Source organism: Lasiodiplodia theobromae (genome assembly GCF_012971845.1).
Source record: "Lasiodiplodia theobromae strain AM2As chromosome Unknown scaffold_22, whole genome shotgun sequence".
Classification (NCBI taxonomy): domain Eukaryota; kingdom Fungi; phylum Ascomycota; class Dothideomycetes; order Botryosphaeriales; family Botryosphaeriaceae; genus Lasiodiplodia; species Lasiodiplodia theobromae.
In genome coordinates this window covers 468607-484672 of record NW_023336428.1, presented here as the reverse complement: position 1 = coordinate 484672, position 16066 = coordinate 468607, and the positions used below count along the sequence as shown (strand labels likewise).

The 16066-nt window shown below is 55.8% G+C and overlaps 5 protein-coding genes across 5 annotated transcripts; 3 read left to right on the top strand and 2 right to left on the bottom strand.

Annotated features, from left to right (window-relative positions):
• Positions 1 to 695: 695 nt before the first annotated feature.
• On the top strand, positions 696 to 2723 carry LTHEOB_7425 (Protein ibd2; the record flags this gene model as incomplete). Its single annotated transcript, XM_035516790.1, has 5 exons — positions 696 to 867; positions 926 to 1156; positions 1214 to 1514; positions 1578 to 1645; positions 1705 to 2723. 5 exons carry the CDS (start codon positions 696 to 698, stop codon positions 2721 to 2723), a joined length of 1791 nt encoding a protein of 596 aa, XP_035371396.1.
• A 2207-nt stretch (positions 2724 to 4930) lies between these two features.
• LTHEOB_7424 (Cholesterol oxidase) lies at positions 4931 to 5747 on the top strand (the record flags this gene model as incomplete). The annotated part of the gene is made up of 2 exons (XM_035516789.1): positions 4931 to 5603; positions 5662 to 5747. The coding sequence occupies 2 exons, from the start codon at positions 4931 to 4933 to the stop codon at positions 5745 to 5747; spliced, it is 759 nt and encodes a 252-aa protein (XP_035371395.1).
• A 216-nt stretch (positions 5748 to 5963) lies between these two features.
• LTHEOB_7423 (Rta1 domain protein) lies at positions 5964 to 7045 on the bottom strand (the record flags this gene model as incomplete). Its single annotated transcript, XM_035516788.1, has 2 exons — positions 5964 to 6736; positions 6814 to 7045. 2 exons carry the CDS (start codon positions 7043 to 7045, stop codon positions 5964 to 5966), a joined length of 1005 nt encoding a protein of 334 aa, XP_035371394.1.
• Positions 7046 to 9316: 2271 nt separating this feature from the next.
• Positions 9317 to 10112, top strand: LTHEOB_7422 (Had superfamily hydrolase; the record flags this gene model as incomplete). The annotated part of the gene is made up of 2 exons (XM_035516787.1): positions 9317 to 9325; positions 9384 to 10112. The coding sequence occupies 2 exons, from the start codon at positions 9317 to 9319 to the stop codon at positions 10110 to 10112; spliced, it is 738 nt and encodes a 245-aa protein (XP_035371393.1).
• Positions 10113 to 13081: 2969 nt separating this feature from the next.
• On the bottom strand, positions 13082 to 15120 carry LTHEOB_7421 (Kelch repeat protein; the record flags this gene model as incomplete). Its single annotated transcript, XM_035516786.1, has 4 exons — positions 13082 to 13655; positions 13723 to 14053; positions 14113 to 14970; positions 15024 to 15120. The coding sequence occupies 4 exons, from the start codon at positions 15118 to 15120 to the stop codon at positions 13082 to 13084; spliced, it is 1860 nt and encodes a 619-aa protein (XP_035371392.1).
• Between the last annotated feature and the right edge of the window lie 946 nt (positions 15121 to 16066).

The window sequence follows — 16066 nt, the reverse complement described above, 5'->3', positions numbered from 1 at the left end:
CGGGACCTGCGAGATTGATATCCGGCCAATTTATAAGACCGTTCCCCGATGGAGGTTAGCGCAAGTGGCATGGGACCTCCAACGACTTGACCTCTTCCCCATGTCCGCGACGTACCCGCAAGCCAGAACAATCGTTGTACAGTCGCCCACCTGCATTGAAGACGTCGAGTTGTGAGTCAGCCCGCGCTCTCCGATGCCCACCGCCCCTTCCCCGCCGCCGCAGCAGCCCAGGCCCGCGCAAAGGTAGCTGGGGCCAACGCATCATTCCCAGCTTGCCGAGAGATTTCGAGATACACCGCACACCACGGCGCCTGCGCCCACACGTCGGCCCGCTCCCCATCGGCGCCCGCCTGTGCTGCCCGCGTGCATCTCAGCGCGCCTGCGCGCCTGCTCCCCAGCGCGGGCCCACCGTGTGCTTGCGTGTGGCGGCCCAAGGGGTGTGTGCAAAGCGAGAATCTTGCAGCTAACTGTGTGAGTCGTCGCCAGAGGAAGAAGCTTGCATCTTGCGCGCGCACCGCTTGACTGCAATTCCCCCAGCTGCGGAAGGAGACAGCGTCCGTCATGGCAGCCGCCACCGATGCATATCGAGGATCCGGTTCGTTCGCACCCAGCTGCTTTCCTTGTGCCCAACCCTCGCCGCGCCCCACTACCACCACCCACAAACACCACGCGTGCTCGTCCGCGCCCCACCAGCCATGCCTCGTCCGGCCCTCCCAAGTGTCGCCTTGATCAGCGACCTCGTACGCCTTGCGACCTATTCGCTAATGTGTATACTCTCGTGGGCAGGCTACGATTGGCGATCCACCTCCATCCGCCACTCCTCCCCAGACACAGTTTCTCCGCTTTACCCCGACCGTCCCATCAGGCGTATGACGCTTCTCGCACCGCACACGTTGTCCTGCAGACGCTGACATTGAGTCCACAGCGCTCCCCAAGCGCCGCCTCCGCGCCCGCTTGTCGCCTGAGCAGGCCGATTCCATAAGCTACCCGTCGCCGCCCGTGAGCTCGCCGCCCGTCTTTGACTTCCCGTACACACACCCGGACAAGGTGCAGAGCATTTCGACACGCCAGCAGCGCGGGGAGAAGGAGCACAAGTGCAGCTGCGGCGCGGACCACTCGGAGCCCGAGAGCGAGGAGGACGACGACGAGCGGCTTGGTTGGTTTCAGCCTAGGCGAAAGATATCTAGCAAGGGTCTTCTGACACTTGAAGCAGCGACAGGCGGCTTAGGCGGTGGCGTGTCGAAACCCCTCCCACCTGGCTCCACGTCATCGGCCGACGGCTACGAGTCCTTCGAGAACACCAACAACAAAAAGAAGCGAAAAATACCGGTTTCGGGCAGCGCGGGACACCACGGCAACCTCACGGCCGAGATGGCGAGCATGGGCATCTCGACACACGGCGGCGACTCGGCGCACGATGGAGAGAACAATGTGGGACAATATTATGGAAGCGGCTCGTCGGCCATGCCCGCGCCGGGCTCGGGCACGGGCATATCTGGAGCTGGCAGAGGACGGTATGGCAGATCAGCAGCGAGGTCCTCAAACGAACGGCGGCCGTTGGGAGCTTCAACATCCAGTCTCAACGCTTATGCTAACGGCGGCGCGGGCAGAGCAAGAACGAACGGTGCGTTGGCAAACGGAAAGTGTATGCACTCACCCGCGTTTGCGTCCAAGCGCCCATGAGATCGGCTAACGGCGTAGCAGCGGCTAATTACGACCACGGCATCATCTCTACTGCCATTGCAAACGCAAACGCCGCCGGACACACTTCGCAGCAGAGCAAGGGCAAGGAGAACGTCAGCCTGCTGCAGCAGGAAGCCGCAAAGACGACGCCGCAGAAGACGCAGTTCACCTTCACCTGCGGCTCGCCTAACCAGCCGACCTGGCCAAGTGCCAACGGGGCCTACCCTGCTGCTGACCCACGCGCACCTCCGCCCGCGCCCTCACCTGCAGGTCCACCTTCAGCCAGCCGCATACCCCTCCCAACACAAGCCACAAGGTCTACCCACGGCACACAAACAAGTCCACAGATGAACGGCGCGCAGCAGCCTCCTACCCCCGGCCAGCAGGCGCCCGCGCCGGCTCCCAATGCCCAGCAGGCTGCGCCACAGCAGCAGCCGAAGAAGCCGCGTCGCAAGCCCGAAAAGATCTACGCCATGGCCGCTCGCCGTCGTCGTCTTCAGCAGGAGTACACGAACTACCATCACCCGCCAGCGCGCGACGACATCTGGATCTGCGAGTTCTGCGAATACGAGGATATCTTCGGCGAGCCTCCTCGGGCTTTGATTCGGCAATATGAAATCAAGGATCGCAAGGAGCAGAAGCGCATGGCGGAGAAGCGGCGTTTGTTGGAAAAGGCGAAGATGAAGGGTCGGAAGGGAAAGAAGGCAGCTAAGACCGCCGGTGGTCGGCAGGTGGCACAAAACCAGCATGCACAGCAGCAACACGGGGGCCAACACGGCTATGATCACCAAGTCCACCCCGATGGAACCATCGATGGACAAGATGAGTACTTCGAGGACGACTATGATGATGGTGTAGCTCCGCCCGACGTTGATGCTGATGTCGATGCTGGGTACGTTCCTCCACCTGCGCATTCTGAACCCCCCGATGATACCTTGATTTCTCAGGACCATGGCAATGAGGCCACAACTGATGAACTCAGCGACGGAGACGGCCCTCGCGGAGACCCCGATCCTGCGGCGCTGGACAAGAGCGTTTGACATTCGGGGTTCCCGTTGCGTTGCCTCTTTCTGTCGCTGTTTTTCTGCTTGTTGCTGAAAGCTTTTCCTTCGTTAAGAAACTGGTGAACGGAGGACCTTGCTGGTGAGAGCCGGGTCGATTCTGTCAGCTGGTTTGTGGGCTGGTTTCATCTGCATTTTCGGGAGTTTTCGGATGGATTGAATTTCTCTGGATGACATTTCTTGCTCGGCGACGCCGAGACTGAGGCTCAGGCAATGGCTCTGAGCTCGATTCTGCTGTGGAGTGAGCAAGGACTCTTGGGCGATCTCCGCTATAAGACCCTCGATCTCTCACAGCTTTCACAGTTGGCATGGCATAGCATTCTTGGCTACGACGGTTACGTTACGGACCCATACGACGGAAAAAGAACTGCATAGCTGGTAACAGCGCGGCGAAGGATGGATGAATGGATGGAGGAGACTGGAGGAGAGATGGTGGACGGAAACGAAGGCAGAGGAAATGGAAGGGAAGCAAACCCCACTCTTGGTATCGTGACTGGAGGAAGGGACGATTGTTCACGGTCGAATTTTTTGTTTTGGCGGAAAGAAGATCCGGGGTGTGTGGATATATCCTTCACTTCAGATCATTCCCCCATTATGGCGCGGCATTGTGGACTGCGTTTTATTCCCCCTCCCAATCATGCACACACAATACCTGGCACAACTCATACATTCAAGAAAAAGAAAAAGACACAAAAACCACTACAGACACCAGCAAATAAACCCTTTACACATTGCGGGGCTTAGCCCCTACTATTAAGCTTTTTTGGCCAATCATTACAAAGGTGATCTCTTACTAATGGTTAATTGCATCCGTCATGATTGGGACGGCTTCTGCCATGTGTTGGTGCTTTTTGACAGCGCTTTGGACTCTGCTCTTGGTCTAGATATAGAGCAGACCTCGAAGTTCCTCTCATCACTTGCTGGTGTAGTGAATGGATTGCACTGCAATTATATGCTCAGACAATAAGGGTTTTCTCTTATAAAAAGTTTTTTACCTCTAGATATTGAAGAGATGAAAAATAGAAAAGAAAAAGAAGGACGGCCAATATCGAGGTGCCAAAAAGTCAGGCTCACCCTGGGTGCGATGGCACCCTGGGTATCTTGCCCTACAAAACCCCTTTCAGGGATTTTCCCCCTCTACCCCAGCTGGGAAGGTGGTGGAGCTGGTCATGGGATTTTCATCACCATGACCGACAGACTCCGCACCATAGGCCTCGCTTAGCGAGACCCTTAGGTGAAAGATGACGTCTGCTGGTGGACTATATATATAGCAAGCCTTTCTTGGCCAACTGCGCGGCCTTTAGCATATTTTCACGATGCTTGTGTCGGAAGTTGAAGGCTAGCTACGGTGTTATAAGACATATAATTCATTGGACCAGCTAATGAAGTCTCCGTGGTTTATACGGGCAAGAAGAAGGCAGGCGAAGGGAGGATGAGCAGACAACCTTAATCCGATTCGGTAAAGATCTTTTCGGCGCATGGCGAAGACTGACGTCGCCTCTTTCGGCGTTTGCAGTTACGGAGTCAACAATGGATCTAGTAGTATGCTGAAGTGCCTGCGGGCCTGAGTAAATGTACTCAGACAGCTGAGGCTGCGGGAAGGTAGAACTGTCGTGAAGTGATGGACCAGCAATTTCTACCATAGACCCTAGCGCATTCACTGGCGCATTGTCTTTCTAGAGAAGACCGTACAGCCACCCATCTCTTGCTGCTGCTTCCAATTGAATCTTCCAGCAGAATTCATGTGATTCGAGCAGACTAAGATGCCAGGGCTACTAAGATCTCAAAGGCTGGTTCGAAGCGTTTCCACCACGTGCCACCGGAGGAATTTGACGGCCCGGTGCTGATTCAAGGCACCATGATGGCGCAAGAATCCCCGGAATTTAAGGCTAGTTTTGGGGAGAACAACTGGTTCCTTCCCAGTTGGTTCCTTCCCAATTCGTTGCTTCCAAATTGAGCAGGCACAATGGTTTAGCGAGCTTCGGCCACAGCCTATATAAACCGCACCTCTCCTCGACCTTCCTTTCCTCCTCGGCTTCATTTCGACACACTTTTCCGACGACCAGCAGAAGCCGCCCAGATCTTCCCACAAAAACACATCCATCACAAGCTCCTCGCCCTCCTCATCTTCCTCATCGTCCTCTTCTTCTTCCGCCTCCTCCTCCACCACCAACAACAACAACACCATGGCTGCCCAGGGCAGTTACCAGTTCCTCGGCAAGGTCGAGTACGCCAGCACGGCGGCTGAGGGCATGACGATCGCCCGCCGCGTGACGCCGACGGCCGGTCGCCTGGACCTGTGGACGGACCAGTCGTCGCGAGACGACAGCTACAAAGTCGGCTTGGCGGTGGCCTTCAAGCGCCACGACTACCCGCAGTGGCGGGAGCACTACACGCGGCTGGAGCCGGACGACAAGATGCCCTCCAAGGAGGCGGAGCTACGGGCGGTCGACTTCGGACTGCGCCAGGGCAAGCGTTGGCTCCGCGCCGACGACAACAAGTTGGACCTCTACTGCGAGGTCAGGAAAGTCGTGGACCGCATCCGCGACTACCAGCCGGGTGACGGCCTCTGGGGCGAGGATGCCTGCAAGAGCATCCACCAGACCGTCGCCGAGATCCAGCAGAACAAGCACTGGGCGGAGGAGGGCATCCCGTGCGTGGTGAGGTTTACCCTCGTCAAGGCGCACGCGCATCGGAAGACTGGTGGTGGTGACGGTGGTTACCCCATCATGGGTAACTGCTGGGCCGACTACTGGGCGTCCGTGGTGGTCGATGGCGGACAATCCAAGAGCCAGAGCCAGGAGCAGGTGGACTGGGATATCCGCCAGATGATCGAGAAGCGGCAGAAGGAGGATATCGGTAAGTTTCTCTTCAACAACAGCCCTTCTACTAGAGAACAAGATAACTGCGATCACAGCAAGTTTGAAGCAGGAGATGGAGGAGATCGAGGCTGTGTTGGCCGCCGAGAAGGCCATGTCCGAGGAGCAGATGATGAACGAGTAGTGGAGGGGGGCAGAATATCGCGGTGGGAAGTTGGACTTTGCCGGGGACGAGACTCACGAATACCATTTCACATCCTGACCCCCACAAGAGACGTCGGTGCCTATTCGAGGCGTACTTGTATTCACCACCATGAGATTAATTGACCATCAAACAGTACCCAACCAAACATTCACGACTCGCCTGGTAAGCATCGCCGTATCTTCTCTTTGCTGACTCTTAGTGCTTTTCTTCTCCCTTACCATCCTCACCGCCACCTAGCAACACCTCACCATCCCGTACAGCTCGGACACCTTCACCCTTCCCCTCTTGAACACATGACGGTAGCAGCAGTACAGCCGGATCCAACACATTGTACACCCCCACCGCCACAACCATCATCGCCGCATCGAGAGCAACAAAGTACCCCTCCCGCACAATCAGATACCCGCGCCATCCCTGTAGCAGCTCCACCGTCCGGTACACGCTGCGCACATAGATCGCCGCTACGCTCGTCAACAGTGCCAGCAAGATCCACTTCGCACCCTGAGGCAGCGGCAGCTTGTTGCCGCTAGTCATCATACCTCCGCCACTATTACGACCAAGACGCCACATCCTCCGCAGGAAATCCGCCAACAACCCCACAAACACTGTCATCGCGCCCATCTGGAACACGACGCCGCCGACCATAATGTTCGTGCCCGTCGCCGTCGACGTGCCGCGCTTCTGTGCGAGGGACGCGAGGGCGCCGCCGACGGCTTGGGTGGCGAGGGCTATGGCGTCGGCAGCGCAGAAGAGGACGAGGTAGGCGGTTGGGGAGAGGATTGATAGTCGTGACGAGGGAGAGGGGGAGCTGGTTGAAGAGAGCCTGATCAAAGTGCCGAGGATGAGGTAGGCTGCGGCGGAGAAGAAGGTCGGCGCGATGATGAGAGTGGTGATTTGGAGGAGGAAGGCTGTTTCGTTGTAGGGGCATTGCGAGGACCAGGTGCGGCCAGTCCAGCCGAGGAGCTCGGCTGTGAGGAGGAGGTGGGCTTTTGGTTAGTCTCGGGGCAGTTTTGGGTAGTGGAATCGATGATGAGGGTGGACTTACTCAAGGCTCCGGTGGCGAGCACATAGCTTGTCCAGTTCCGCTTGCGAACGCCTTGCACAATGTGACCAGTCATGGATAGGGAGAAGAGTACGCAGAAGGCGATGCCGGCTGAGAGGTGCGGGACGTAATCGTATGAGGTGGGTACGTTCGGCATCAACTGAGTACATCCCTGGCGGTAGCCTTTCATCTCCTCGATTGTGGGCCTGCGTGTCGGGCTAGGCGTCGCTATCATGGTTGATATAGGTATTTGACAATGCGGGTCGGCGATTGAAGAGATTTGGTAGAGGTTTCAAAAAAGCTAATCTGCAGCTATGAATGATTTGGGGCGCTTTCGTGAAAAAGGAGCATCAAGAGAAGACCAGTCTTGGCGTCATGGGTATAGCGTTCTTTTGGATGGCCGGTAATCGCTTCGATTTTGAGAAGAGGAAAGGTGACGAGGAAGATGGCAGAACGCAGAGAGCGAAGTCAGATAAATGCAGAGATTGCCAGAGGCTGTGTCTATAAAGGTACCGCCATCATTTCAATTCAAACCTAGGAAAAGAACTCCTTTTTTGGAGTTATGTCGGCCATCGGCATTTCGCTAGTGCAATGCCTACCCTCATCTACAAATCCGTCTCCCGTTTCCGCTCCACTTGACGTGGGATTGGAGATAGCAATGATACCAAGAAGTAGGCCAAGACGCCTTGTTATCTACGAGAAGGGGCTGTGCCTGCAATCTGCCTACGAATCTCTAAGAGAGCATGACTATCGGCGACACGGAGTTTGGGGCTGGTGGGTTTAGTGGCACAGAATTGCCTTTTTCGGCAAGCGCTTCGCCAGACCCTTGCCGTTTGCAGGGGTTGCTTTATCCACGATCGGCGTGTCGGTGCTTGCTGCCCGCCGGCTCGGAGCTTGCTTTTGGAGGAGAGTGGCATGAGAGATATGGCAGGTATGAGATTGCGCAGGCGGTGCAGAATTGACGGGCCTGTCTGGTCCAGCACGGTCGAGGCATTGGTCTGCCCTGAGCTGCGGTTCTCAGTCTGCGCTGGCTGGACTGATTGTCAGAGAGGAAACTAACATGACTCGTCGGTAGGTGGCTGGCTCGTGAAGGTCTACTTCTAACCTGTGAATATGGAAAGTAGAGGAAGAAAAGCGCTGGTGTTGCTATGGAACTCCTCGAAACAGACGTAAGATACACAGTTTGTGTAAGCATGTGCGATGCTAGAAGGGCGCAAGTGTGTACAAGAGCAAGTCTTTATGCCGGACGTGAATATGAGCACTACAGTGCTTGACAAAATTACACTTAAAATAAAAATGATGTAGACTGGCGAGTAGAAGCGTGGGAATGCTGCGCTAATGATCAGTCATCCAAAGCACCACCAAATGACTGGCTGTAAAGGTACCGGTCCCGGACATGGGACGAAAAGCATGTCTAGCGCCCATTTCAACAAACTCACAGTAAGAATTTGACTTTGGTTCTGGCTACATCGAGCGGACAGAATAGAATCCCCGACCCATATCAAGCCCAGTTACACAGCTGTCAACCTGATTTTTCTATTGGGTGTCGGAAGGCAACCCGCGCGGTTAGTCGAACGAAGGAAGCATGCAACGTTACACTTGGCTCGCCGCAATGTTGCGCAGGTCCCATCCGAGGTGACCCGCCAGGTGGTCTGGACGGGGGACCACCCTGTCAACCACGGGCAGACACGGTGAGGAGCTGCAGGCACACGCGTGATGAGAGTCGCAACGTCAGCCTTGCATAACCATTTGTATCACAGATATACACAGGATGCCTGATGCGGTACACTTGAGAGACATTCATCCTAGCGAGGAAAGCAGCGAGATGATTGGGCATGAGCTACGTCAGAAGTGGCCGGCGGAATGCGGAGGGGGCGCTAGTATGCAGTAAGTCGGCGTTCATTGGAGGTACGGTCTGGCGGTCCGACACACTTTCGGGCGAAGGCACGAAGATTGGCTCCTTTGAGCCGTGCAAGCGCCGCGCCAAGGGGGTGGTGGAAGGGTGGGTGGATGACCGCAGTACGACCGGAGCCGCTCCAGCTATTGGCGGCATCTCGGTAAGGGGACGAAAATGTTGAGGAAGCAGAGAGGGAAACGGAGGGTGTCGAGACAGGCTCTGGTAGATCGCTGCTAGTGCCCGACCCCGCGTTGCTGGGTTCCGCAGCTGGGCGAGCGTTGAGGGTTGCAGCTGCCGTAGCGTGCGGCCACGGCACCCCTCTAGCGCTGGCCCGCTTGCCCCCTGACCGCTGACCGCTGTCTCCTGCCTTCTCTCACCTCTCGTTGCTCCGTTCTTTCCTCGCTCTTCCAAGGTCCTTCCGCGCCCCACGCTCGGCTCATCTGCGGCTTCAGCTCAGGCCACTTTGCTTCCCCGCTTGCGTCACTGCTGCTGCCCGTACAAATTGTTTACCTGCTGCAGCTGCCCCGCTCCTCTGCCAACCTCACCTTTCCTCACTCTCCAACAACCGCCAACATTCCTCTCCGCGCCAAAATCCTCGAGCCTGCCAAAATGCCCAAGGTACGGCTTCCCCACGCTAACTCGCCGCCTCTGCTGACACGATCCTCACGCGTTTTAGATCAAGGAGATTCTCTTCGACTGCGACAACACCCTCGTCCTGTCCGAGGAGCTGGCCTTCGAGGCCTGCGCAGAACTCGCCAATGAGATCCTCGAGAAGAAGGGCGTCTCCGACCGCTACACCGGCCCCTCGCTCCTGAAGGACTTCGTCGGCCAGAACTTCCGTGGCATGATGGTCTCGCTCACCAAGAAATACAACTTCGAACTGGCTCCGGAAGAGTTCGACGCCTACGTCGAGCGCGAGCTGGGCAAGGTCATCGAGAAGCTGGAGGCCAAGGCTCAGCCGTGCCCCGGCGCCCCGGAGACGCTGGAGAAGCTGGCGGCCGAGAAGAAGTACGGTCTGGCCGTCGTGTCGTCGTCGGCCCTGTCCCGCGTTGAGGCGTCGCTGCGCAAGGTCAAGATCGACCACTACTTCCCCGAGGGCCACGTCTTCAGCGCCGCCTCGTCGCTGCCCAAGCCTACGTCCAAGCCTGACCCGGCCATCTACTTCCACGCCTGCAAGACCATTGGCGTCGACCCCAAGGAGTGCGTCGCCATCGAGGACAGCAGGAGCGGCGCCACGGCCGCCAAGAACGCCGGCATCCCCCTCATCGGCTACGTCGGCCCCTACGAGGAGGGTGAGGAGCAGGAGAGGATCGCCAAGATGCTCAAGGAGGAGTGCGGTGCTCTCTACATCATGTACCACTGGAACCAGTTCGACGAGGCCCTGAAGGTCGTTGAGTCGTCGTAGAGAGATGAAGTGCTGTGCGGTGCGCGTAGATTAGAGATGGAAGCTACACGATAGACTTCAGCATCTTACCACGACGCGAAGAGCGGAAGATGGCATTGGACTATGAAGACATTTAACGATATCATGGGTAGACGACATAAATGCACACCTGAGTTACTTCCAGGACTTCCACTTCCATCATGGGCACTCTACTTTTGGTTACACTCAGTGAAAGGCCACGAATGTGAGAATAGTGATACCCTCCATGGTTCTAATTCAACTTTTACTCGCGTTTTAAGCCCTTCGTAACCACAGGACGCTTTGAATCCTTGGCTTTCGCGACCCACTGCGTGAAAACAAAGGTCACAGCAGACAAAAGAAAACTCGCGATTGCCCAGCCGCCTGCTTGGTTGCCATGAAGAATGAAATACACAAAACCAAATGTGAAAGCGCCGATTGTAACGAGATTGATAAGAGCAAGGAAATACCAGGGAATAAAAAAGTCCTCTTCAACCCAAAGAGCCCAACCAAATGGTGGTGCCTGTCTCCCCTGAGCCCGTTCAAGCTTTTTATTGCGCTTCTTTGGCAAGCTGTGGAAAATGTAGTAGCCATCGCAATCGCAAGATACATCGATGGCGACATTTTTGAGTAGTTCTCTGTATTGTTCCGCATCATGTCGATCTTCTTTCGTAGGCTTTCGTGCGTGGATTCTGATGGTCTTCGCTATCACAAGCCAGGACCATGGGAATTTCAGCGGTATTGATGGTGGCAGATAATCCCTCGCTTCATTGTCCCATACGATCTCCAGCGGCAGCAGTGAGCCCATGGAACTGCTGGTTGGTGGACCTTGGAGGCTCGAGTCGTTCTGATCACCACACTTGCAAGAAAGCGATCCAGCCCAAATTCCGGACATGTAAGCCGATAGAGTACTGTCATCAGTCCCCTTGCTGTCAAAGTCCCATTCTTTGGTGTCATCTGGCAGGCTCCATTGGTCGCAACGAATGGGGTTTAGTACACCCTTCTCCAAAGTCCCGGAATGATAGAGGCGGAACTATTTTCACGCAAGCTCGTCAATGAGAGTTCACGGGAGTCTACATCAGGGTACCTACTTTGGCGATTGTCAAGTCGTTAAACCCTCGGAGGCTAATCATTCTGCGATACCACGGGCGATGATTCATGTATCTTCGGCGGATAGTACGGATCAATGTAGTATCTTTGACGACCGTCTCAGGCTCGATAGGGTCTTGGTACAGCGATTGTAGGGTTTTGTCAGGAATGCAGGATAGGACAAAGTTATTCTACTTTCCTTGTTCGTTGTCCCGTCCTTGGCTTTTTCCAGTGGCTGATTCGCCTGGATCTTCATGCGATGCAGTAGAGCTCCCGGCGTTCCTGTGGGTATTTCCTTGCTGAAAATCTTGGCCGGTCGAATCAGCCTGTCGGTTGTTCCCATGTCTCTTCCTCCTATTGACATTGCTTTGTGATGGCAATGAAGAAGCCTGCCTGTTGCCTGCAGCATTTCCCTGAATATCGTATGACTCCACTGTACGTCCTGAGTCCTCAGGTAAATTGTTTGCTAATGTGAGAAGCTGTACGAGCGGTTCGAAGTCAATATCTGCTTTTTGCACCTTCCATGCCATACGCGCAGTACATCTCTAAGTTCAGAGTTAGAAGTAGAACAATCCAGGGAAGTATATATACGTACACATTGTAGCTCGAATCGACAAATACTCTTTCCCGTGGCCCATGATGGTGTTTCTACAGGGCGGCGCATCGAGTTTTTCTTGGCTTCTAGGTCAGCCAGCAGAGATGCGCGTAACTCGAAGCCGCTTCCTCGAATTTCACCGTCTTGGTATATGACCTTGATGGTTCTTTCCAGAATCTGCTTTGCGTTTTTCCCGGTGCAGAAAAAGACGATTGTTGGATGTGTATATGATTTATCGCGGCCAAGCATATAGCATCGATAAATCATAAGGCAATCAGCGTTATTTTCACCCTCGTATATCTCCTCAGCCTTGGTTCTAATGATATCATGGAGTCGTGGGTAAATTTTTTCGTTCCATTCTTGCCGAGCGGTTCCAGCAAGATCCCACCGCATTTGATTGTTCAAGTCCGTAAGTTGCTCACCAAACGAGTCATGGTAAATCTGCTTAGTCGGAAGTGTAGGTCGTCGTCTTATTCTCTCTGAAAGGCTAGCGAAAGCTGTGGACCATGGTACTGTAGCTATACACGGGAAGCACCCTTGTATAGAGTTCGCGGGGACTGTAATCAAATTCATCTACTTTCACTAAATGAAAGATATTTTATCGCGGCACTGCTGAGGGAGACGGGTATTATTAGTGTTAGTCTTGCCCCGCATCTGTTAAATAGCCCTGCGTAATCAGCCTTGCTGTCTGATCATTGTACACGCTAGTGTCTGCTTAGTTGCTGACATGCATGGCCCTTCTGCACAGGAAAATCAGCCTCGTGAGGGAATCATGCAACATTTCAAAGCTGAGCGGTTTCAGGCAGCTGAAAGAGTCGCGTGGTCTCCATTTTCGATCTTCTGCATACTGCGGTTCCCTGCAGACAATTCCGTGTTGCCCACTGGCGTCTGTCCACGAGGATGGTTCGCTTAGTGGCGCAAGAAAGTCGAGGTTGTTGAGGCTATTTTGTGTGTGCCTTCGTTCGTAATTGCTTAGCATACATGTCTAGGTGGATTCCCATGCTCTGTTTTAATCCCAAAAGGACCAATCTCATACCGCATACAACACAAGCCTCCTTAGAGGCCTATTGACTTCCAATTTCACCACCATTGCAAACCGCCAGCCTCAGCCAATCACTCGAGAACGTAAAACAACGAAAGCGAGCTCATCAGGCCCAACGGCGCGGTGCCTTTCATAATCATATAGTATATACATTACCATCTTAATATATAATAACCACAGCGAAATCCCAGGGTATCTAAACAAGACCACCTCCTGCTGTACCTCCCCTCATCATTCATTCATATTTCACGTCCGCCTATACACATCCTTCGGCCCATCCCCCTCCATCTCCGCCACCATCCGCCCATCCATCTCGCCCACCACCCTCCCCTGCCCCTCCGCCTCGAACACGCCCGTCCCCGGATCCAACTCGGCCCTCTTCTCCGCCTCCGGCGCCCCGTACCGCTCCGTCAACGCTCCCGCCGTACCATTCCCGTACGCCCCCATCGGATACTCGCCGCTGCTGCCCTGGTGCGCACCAGCAGCACCGGCAGCACCACCGGCGGTAGCTAGCGGACTCGTGTCATGCTGCGGCACGGGTGCGTGTTGTTGCTGTTTCTTGCGTCGGAGGAGGAGCCAGGCGATGAGCGCAATGAGCGCGAGGCCTACTACGCCGCCGACGACGCCACCGACGATGGCGCCGGTGTTGGAGGAGCTGCTGCTAGAGGACGATGATGACGACGAGCCGGCGGACGAAGTTGCGGTCGAGGTGGACGAGGCGGTCGAGGCGGCGCGGGCGACGGTGGTGGCGAAGATGCTGGCGACGGACGTATCGTTGAAGCCGCCGTCGGGGGCTTTGATGGTGGCGCCACCGGAGCCGCTGTTGGGGTTTCGAAGTTAGTATTGGAGTCTTCCAGGAAAAGACAAAGATAGGGTTGGGAACTTACTCTCCACCAATCACAGCATACACGTCCTCGGGGACGCTATACTCGGCGCTAGCGTCGAAGCTCTTCTGCCAGGTCATGGTGGCCAGGTTGAGGATGCGGAGCGGCGGGAGCTGCGAGTCGCAGACGTGCTGCTGGTCGGTTCCGTTCTCGTTGACGAGGCCGCCGAGCACGATCATCTGCGAGTCGTTGTGCACCGCGCAGTGGTGCTGGTGGCGGCCGCGCTTGTTCCCCGAGAGCGCCTCCGTGTTGGATCCCGTGTAGTTCGAGCTGTCTATCTTGATCCACCGGAAGCTGGGCACGCTGAGAACCCACGTCTCCGAGAATGCCTCGTCTGTGGAAATGCCATTAGCATGAATCCTTGAACTTCTTGACACAATCCCAAGAGCTCACCGCCGTAAAGATCCCAACCGCCGTACATGGCGATGTTGAACGACGAGTAATCCGGCGCCGCCGAAACCACAGAGCAAGTCTCCGACCTCCGTCCGGGAATAGAGTCGCCTTGTGCCCAAACAATATTCCAGCTCGCACTAGCAATGTCGTACACATAAATCCTCTGGTTGTCGATGAGCTGGTATGTGAAAGCCGGGGCGCCGGTCGTCGAGTTGACCTCGGTCCCGTTGTACCCTCCCCACAGCAGTATGACGCCTTGCTCGCCCATGGGAACGTAAACCATATTACCACCGACGCGAGCGGGTACCGACACGCCCGAGCTGCTCTGCGCCGTCTCATTGCGCCAGGTGAGGGCGTCCGGGTTCGAGGCATCGAAGCGCAGCATGCCGGTGGGCTGGCCAGGCTGGCTGACGCCTGATGAGCCACCGCCGCTGAAGAAGGACAGGCCGGTGCTGGGGATGCTGGCGGCGCCGGGGAAGAGGCGGTTGAGCTTGTTGTAGTTGCCGCCGGACACGGTGTGGCTCGACCACTGGTTGCTCGTTGTGTTGTACATGGCGAGGACATTGTTTTCGGTGGTGGAGGTGTCACCCAGGCCGGCGTAGACGTAAAAGGAGTCGAGGGTTTGGAAGAGAGCGCCGCCCTGGTTGTGGGTTTGGTTCTCGAGACCCGACGTAGTGTCGAAAGGTACTGATATCTTATTGAGAGAGCTTGACGATATTATGCTTTCGGCCTGGAGGTCGGTATTCCCGCTGAGGTCGAAGTAGTATAGACTATCGCTCGAAAACGTCTTGCCATTGGCGTCACCGTCGAAGTGATAATCGCCGCCCATGAAGTATAGCTTATCGTCGATCAAGGCCACTGCGGTGCTTGGTTAGCAGAGCCTCTTGCTAACTACAGGAGCAAACACTCACTCTTCTGGTTATTGATGTAGCATAGATCGCCATCACCGCGGCGCTCCAGCTTGCTGCCACCCTCGACTGGTTGCGCGCACGCGTGCCCCACAACCATTGACACCCATAGCGGTGTCCTCCAAGACCCGCGCATCGCAACCAAAAGCACCCGTAAGCGCGCCGGAAAAAAAAGCAATTAAAAGGAGTACGCGACCACGCAACGATGCTGCGAGTGGATGATGGACACACAAAGAAGAGCAGGCAACCGGACGGTTCCACCACAAAAGGCAGGCAACTAGAAAGAGGGAGAAAGATGACGGAGGTGAGATTGGCGAGGTACCCGCGCAGTCGGTCTCGTATCCACGGCCACGGTGCTAAGAAGGAAGCAGCCGGCGCCAAAAAGACGGCGAATCTCGACAGCAGCCAACAGCTAGCTCGATGGCCTCTATTGGTTAAACCCAAAGCGTCGCAGAGATGAAAATAACTGGGGGCTTAGCCGGGGCGTGCTGGCCCTTGACTGGCCCGTTTTCCGGCCCCCATCTCGTGGCGGTGTCGTGCGCTCCAAGGATGCTTAAGCAGAGACGGAGAGGCGGCCGGCCGATCTACATCAGACAAATTATTGGTGCGCCTGCCGCTAGCTTACTCTCATATCTTGCGCGGGACAAATCCTTCTGGAGTAGAGGAAAAGCATGCTGAGACGGTCCGATGACGCCAGGAAAGCGCGACGTGCGGGTGCGGAAGCGGTGTCAACGTGTTGGGCGTGCAAAAGAGCTCAAGGCTTGTCGGGGCAGAAGCTTTGCCCCTGCAGGGTCTGGCCGGCGTTGGAGCCGCGTGCGTCATTGGCCGAATGCGTACGACTCGCTGACTCAGCGCGGCCGGGAGTCTCTCCCCGCATTGAACTACCGTTGCTTTCCCATCGGCAAATCCAACCTCTGGTACATAGTTTCGCCACCGAGATTAGCACCCGGACATGCTCGTGTCTGCCCGGAACTTACCCCTCTCTTTTAACGGTCCACCCCCCCGCCAAGAAGCTGCGTTGTTGTACCGTCCCTCATCACTCATGT